The sequence below is a fragment of the Gekko japonicus genome, unplaced genomic scaffold, assembly GCF_001447785.1.
Source record: "Gekko japonicus isolate JY-2015 unplaced genomic scaffold, Gekko_japonicus_V1.1 scaffold240, whole genome shotgun sequence".
Classification (NCBI taxonomy): domain Eukaryota; kingdom Metazoa; phylum Chordata; class Lepidosauria; order Squamata; family Gekkonidae; genus Gekko; species Gekko japonicus.
The window spans coordinates 36,434-42,433 of record NW_015164672.1 but is presented as its reverse complement, the minus strand read 5'-3'; the positions used below and the strand labels follow the sequence as shown (position 1 = coordinate 42,433).

Here is a 6,000-nt window from a genome sequence, read left to right as displayed (position 1 = left end):
GGCGGGGTATAAATCCAATCTCCTCCTCTGCACAGTGCAGACGGTCGTGCAGAGGCGGGGATAGGGCCAGCGCTCTTGTGCCAGTGCTCCCTCCCTGCTCATTCAGTCAATTGTGTGTGTGTGTGTGTGTGTGGGGGTTTGTCTGTACAGGGCTACGGACCCCCCCCCTTTAGAAAAACAAACCACAGTGGAAAAATACACCAGGGAGAACAGAAATGGAGGCACAGCTCTCGTTCTCCTCTTTTTATTTGTTTTGAAGCGTCCCTCCCATTCTGTTAAGAATTTCATCCCCTTGCGGCCACCCATTGACCCCCAACTTTGCTTCTGGGGTGTGTGTAGGCAGTGTGCGTGGGGGGGGGGAATTCACCTCCTTGATTATAATTAACCCCCCCATCCCAAAACGTCTAAAAAAAATATAAGAGTTTGGAATTTTAAAAAAGCAAGAAACAAATAATAATAAAAAACCCCACGCATTCGCACCCAATAAAACCCCATCCCTCTCTCCCCCAAGCACCCGTCCTGAGTCCGTTCCGACAATGGTCACAGAGAAATAAGACAATAAGTTAACAGTTTGTGATGTTTGAGGTTCTGGAGAGAGAGCGACCCGAAAGACTTCTTAATGCGAGGTTTTCTTGGCAGCTTTCCCAAATTTGGCATCCAGTCCAAGTCCTGCAGGGAAACCGAAGGAAAATAGTGTTTCAAGGGATTGTCCCTCAGAATGGCTGAACGAAGAACGCAAGAGCTCTGCTGGACCAAGACCAGTGGCCCGTCTAGGCCAGCATCCTGTTTCACACAATGGCCTGGAGGGCCAACAAAGAGGGCATGGAGGCCAAGGCCATTCCTTCCATGTAGGGCTGTCCGGGTCCTTTTTGGCCACTGGCAGGGGATGGGAGGGTGGGGTTGCCAGATCCAGGTTGGGAAACTCCTGGAGATTTGGAGATGGAACCTGGGGAGGCCAGGAACCCTAGTGGGATACAATGCCGTAGACTCCACCCTCCAAAGTATCCCTTTTCTCCGGGGGAACTCATTTCTGTAGTCTGGAGACAAGGTGTAATTCCAGGGGATCCCCTGGTCCCACCTGGAGGATGGCATCCCTACTTCCATGTCATCACCCAGCGCTGGGTTTCAGAGGTTTATTGCCTCTGGTGATGAAGGTTTCCTTTATTTAGTAATCCTGGCTAGTAGCCACTGACAGATCTCCCCTCCATGAATCTGCCTAAACTCCCTTCAAAGCCATCTAGGCTTGTTTTTAAATTTAATTTTACTTTATCTACGTTATTTAGTCTGCCTTTCTCACCGGGGATCAAGGAGGATTACACAGAGCAAGTCAGGACAATCACAAAAAAATGGGACTCAAAATGACTCACGCGGTAGGATTTTAGAAGCCTGGAACCACCAGAAAGAAACGAAGCACACAGCATTAAGTATTCACATGACACATTAACTGGTACCGAAATCAGTGGCCACTGCTACGTTCTCTGGCCATGAATCCCACAACTTAATCAATCGCTGAGTACAGAAGTAGTTCCGTGTGCCCATCCTGAATCTATCGCCTGTCGTTTTCTTCACTGGGTGCCCCAGAGTTTTAGTATTACTGTGTGTGTGTGTGTGTGGGACTTTCTCTATCCACCCTCTCGAATTCATGCATAATTTTATAGACCTCTGTTATGCCCCTTCTCCCCCCCCCAACCTAAAAGCCCCAGACTTTTTAGCCTTTCCTCATAAGGAAGGTGTGCCAGCTCCCTGAGCATCAGCTTGCCTTCATATCCTAGATTCGGGCAAGTTGGGAGTCCCAAATGGAATGGGGGACACTTTCCCTATGAAGAAAGTTTAAAGCGCTTGGGGCTCTTTAGCTTGGAGAAACGACGACTGAGGGGTGACATGATTGAGGTTTATAAGATGATGCATGGGAAAGAGCAGGTAGAGAAAGAGGTACTTTTCTCCCTTTCTCACAATACAAGAACTCGTGGGCACTCCATGAAATTGCTGAGCAGTCGGGTTAGAACAGATAAAAGGAAGTACCTCTTCACCCAAAGAGTGATTAACACATGGAATTCACTGCCACAGGAAGTGGTGGCGGCTACAAGCATGGACGGCTTCAAGAGGGAATTAGATAAGCACATGGAGCAGAAGTCCATCAGTGGCTGCCACAAGGTATAGACAGGAACACTCGGTCTGGGGCAAGTGATGAACTGTATTCTTGGTGCTTGGGGGGGGGGGCAACAGTGGGAGGGCTTCTGGTGTCCCGGCCCCACTGCTGGACCTCCTGATGGCACCTGGTATTTTTGGCCACTGTGTGACAGAGTGTTGGACTCGATGGGCCATTGGCCTGATCCAGCATTGGCTTCTTATGGGGGAAATCCCTTCTCCCAGCATGGTTTCAAAGGCAAATCCAAAAATTTCCCAAATGCAGGGGACAGGTTAGTTGCTGCCAGCTCATGTCGCCATGAAACTCTGCAAGCTAGCACTAGGGCACAGATGCCTGGTCAAGCTGGCAGCGGAATGTTTGGAGCTAAGCACACAGGAACTTGACTGGTAGAGAGGAGAACATGGGTAATATTTACCACTTCCTCCGGCAAATGAGGGTACTATAAGCTGTTAGGACTGTTGCATTTTTGGTAATTGAAGTAATCCTATAGGTGTATGAGTGGGTGAGATTTAAAGTAATGCGGAGGAAAGGACATCCTTTTGAGTCCTCATTCACTTTCTAGCTTCAAAGCAGTCAGATGATTTTAAAGGTTCTAAACATTCTCCTAGCCCAGGCTAGTCCAGTCTCGTCAGATCTTGGAAGCTAAGCAGGGTCGGCCCTGGCTAGTATCTGGATGGGGGACCCCCCCAAGGAATACCAGGGCTGCGACACAGAGGCAGGCAATGGCAGACCACCTCTGAAATGTCTCTTGCCTTGAAAACCCTTGAGGGGTCAACGTACGTCAGCTGCACTTTCCTTCACCAAACGTTTTCTTGGTGTGCCTCTCTTCCCAGGACACCTGATCAAATCAGTTTCCCCTTCCCACCCCGTTGTGTTCTCACCCCTCCATTGCCCTGAACAACAGATAATTAGCCCTCATCTGATAGTTTTTGTTCCTCTGCCCTGCACTTCCCTTTTAGTTCTACAAACTAGTGTTTCCCCCCGCATATATGGGAGCGTGCGTAAACCTTTGACTGCCAGCAGCCCTGTTTCATTGCCCTACTGAAAGGCCCAGGGGCCAGCAAGCCTGCTATTAGAGTGATAGCAAGCTGGGCCTCCACAAGCTACTGCATGGGAAAGAGCAATAAATTCTCTCCGTCCACCTCCCCGAATCTCCCCCTAAAGAACTGCACAAATTCCCTAGAACCTGAGCATGCCAATTTCTCCATCTCTGTTTTCCTGCCCTTTTAAGAGACTTTGCAGCTGCTCGGAACATCCTGTGCCTCCTGAAGCATGCCCAGTCCTCGTCAGACTAATTTACCAAGTCGTATTTTCTCCGCACACCCAGAGAGTCCTCCAAGGAAGCAGAAGCCTCTGTCTTGTCGGCAGCTGGCCTGGTTTAACTACTCCTGTGACTGCAGCAGGGGTTAACCTCTTTAGTATCAGAGGCAGCACTGACTATGTTACAGCCCCAAACCAGGGGCCACTAATTAGTATCTTACATTCAGCCTTTTGGGCCCCCTTGCTTTCTGACAGGGCTCCCAGTCTCCTGCCCCCAACTGACCTTCTCCGGTGACTTCTGGTAAAACCGGAAGTGCGAGCCCCGACGTGATGGTGTCACCTGGAAGGTGACTGGAGGGGGGGGATGACACTGATTTTGGGGTAAAACTCTATGGCTTGAAGACAATTTACCATAGAGTTTTACCCCCAAACCAGAGCATCACTCCTGATATGATGATGTCATTTCCGGGTGACATCATTGTGCTGGGGATGTGCACTTCCGGTTTTACCGGAAGTCACCCAACATCACTTCTGGTCTCCTGGAAGGACGTCGGGAGCCACCTGCCGGCCAGGTAAGTAGACCTGGCAACCCTGTTTTCTGATCATAGCGACCTGGCAGGCTGGTCCTGCTTGATGGACAGGGGTTGTAAGAGAAAACAATCTCCTTCCCACTGAAGGGTGCAAGGAGAGGTCCTAACCAGACTGACCGACAACAGGAAGCCCTAACGTGACTATTAAGACTTCTGGCTTGAGGGAGCTTTGCAGGGAAGTGGGATACAGATCCCCCAAAACAAAACAAACAGGGGAAGACGAGCCAGGATGCGGAACCTCACCCAGGAACACCAGAGTGGTGCCCACCCACTGCAGGTTGGTGATCGGATTGGCAAATAAGATGACCGACGCCAGGATGGTGAAGAACTTGCGGGTGGTGGTGACAATCGAGCAGGTCAGGGGACCGAAGTAGACCACAGTCATGAAGATGAAGCTCTGGGATGAGAGGGAGAAATAAGCAGGTAAGGACTGGCAATGGGGAAACAAATATCAGAACATAAGAGAAGCCAATGTTGGATCAGGCCAATGGCCCATCCAGTCCAACACTCTGTAACACACAGTGGCCAAAAATACCAGGTGCCATCAGGGGGTCCAGCAGTGGGGCCAGGACACTAAGCTTCCAAGAGGGGCTGGAGATAGTGGAGCTAGAGGCTAGCCTAGAGCTGTGGGAGCATTATCCTCCCCCCCTTTCAATTTTTCCAGTTTGAAAAAAAAGGGGAAATTTTAGGGGACAAAAACTTTCTATGAAATATGCTCTGGTTTTAAACAAAATGCTTTTAAGGCAATGTTTTACTCACTTAAAATGAGTAGTGTGAAGATTTTTATGCAAGAACCAACAGCATTACAGAAGCGTTATTCTTGTATAGACAGCATACAACATAGCTGCAAAGATATATTGTTTAAATGGGACCAGTTTTTCCCCACAATGAGGACACACTGTGCAGATGAAGATACATGATTCAAGAGGTCAATGTGTTCAGTGCTGTTATAGTCAGCTCTGAGCCAAATCCGCCGTCTTTAAGACAGTGACTGCATGTAGCCTGTTCAAGTCCAAGTAATGTACCTTCTTCTGTTTGTCACAAAACTTACTGTTTTTATTCTCAACTTCTATTTTTTCCTACATTCCACATGGCAAAAACTATGTGCTTATTTATCTACTGGCATCTCTGTCTCTCTAGTATTTGCAACTTCATTTGAACAAAACGCAGGCACTGATATTTGCTTATCAAGCCTACCTTAATCTTGTTGCTTTAAGAACACAAAACCAATCATTTGCAGCTTTTGTTAGCATATAAAACTGTCCTATGTGGAATACTTACTACATTGAAGTGAGTACTGCACATATTTTTTTAAATAAACCATTTCCATTGTTTCAGGGGGGGGGATTCCATGGCTTCCGCAATTCTGGCAAATCTAGATCTCTAGGTAGAGCACCTTGCTGTGCATATAGAAGCTCCAGATTCAGTCCAGAACATCTCTATCTTAAAAGGCTCAGCGGTGCTGAGATGGACTTTTCTGTTGCCTGGGAAGCCGCTTCTAATCTTAATACTAAGCTTAATGGACCAATGGACCATCAAGACGAAGATGAAGATGAAGAAGAGGAGGAGGAGATTGGATTTATACCCCATCTTTCACTTGGAGTCTCAGAGCAGCTTACAAATTCCTTCCCCTTCCCCTCCCCACAACAGACACCCAGTAAGGTAGGTGGGGCTGAGAGAGCTCTTTCAAGAATTGTCCTTTCAAGAATAGCTCTGACAGAGCTATGGCTTGCCCAAGGTCATCCAGCAGGTGCAAGTGGAGGAGTGGGAAATCAAACCCGGTTCTCCCAGATTAGAGTCCACGCACTTAACCACTACACCAGACTGGCTCAAGGCAGCTTCTTATGTCCGTTCAAGGAGGCGATGGGTTAGAGCTATCTGCTTTGCATGCAGATGGCTCCAGAATCAGACCCCAGCATCTGCATAGCAGGTGCTGAGAGAGACCTTTCAGGTCCCGAGATCCTGAAGAGCCTCTATCAATCAGAGAAGAGCTGATACTAA

General features: G+C 48.4%; 1 protein-coding gene across 2 annotated transcripts in view; it reads right to left on the bottom strand.

Moving 5' to 3' along the window:
* Positions 1 to 217: 217 nt before the first annotated feature.
* SLC35B1 (solute carrier family 35 member B1) overlaps positions 218 to 6,000 on the bottom strand; it is a 32,672-nt gene continuing 26,889 nt past the window's right edge. For both annotated transcript variants that reach the window (XM_015409217.1, XM_015409218.1), the window contains exons 8-9: positions 4,243 to 4,396; positions 218 to 669 (exon numbers count right to left, since the gene is read on the bottom strand). In XM_015409217.1, coding sequence (XP_015264703.1) covers positions 617 to 669; positions 4,243 to 4,396 — 207 coding nt within the window. In that variant the 3' untranslated portion in view covers positions 218 to 616. The remainder of the gene's footprint in view (positions 670 to 4,242; positions 4,397 to 6,000) is intronic.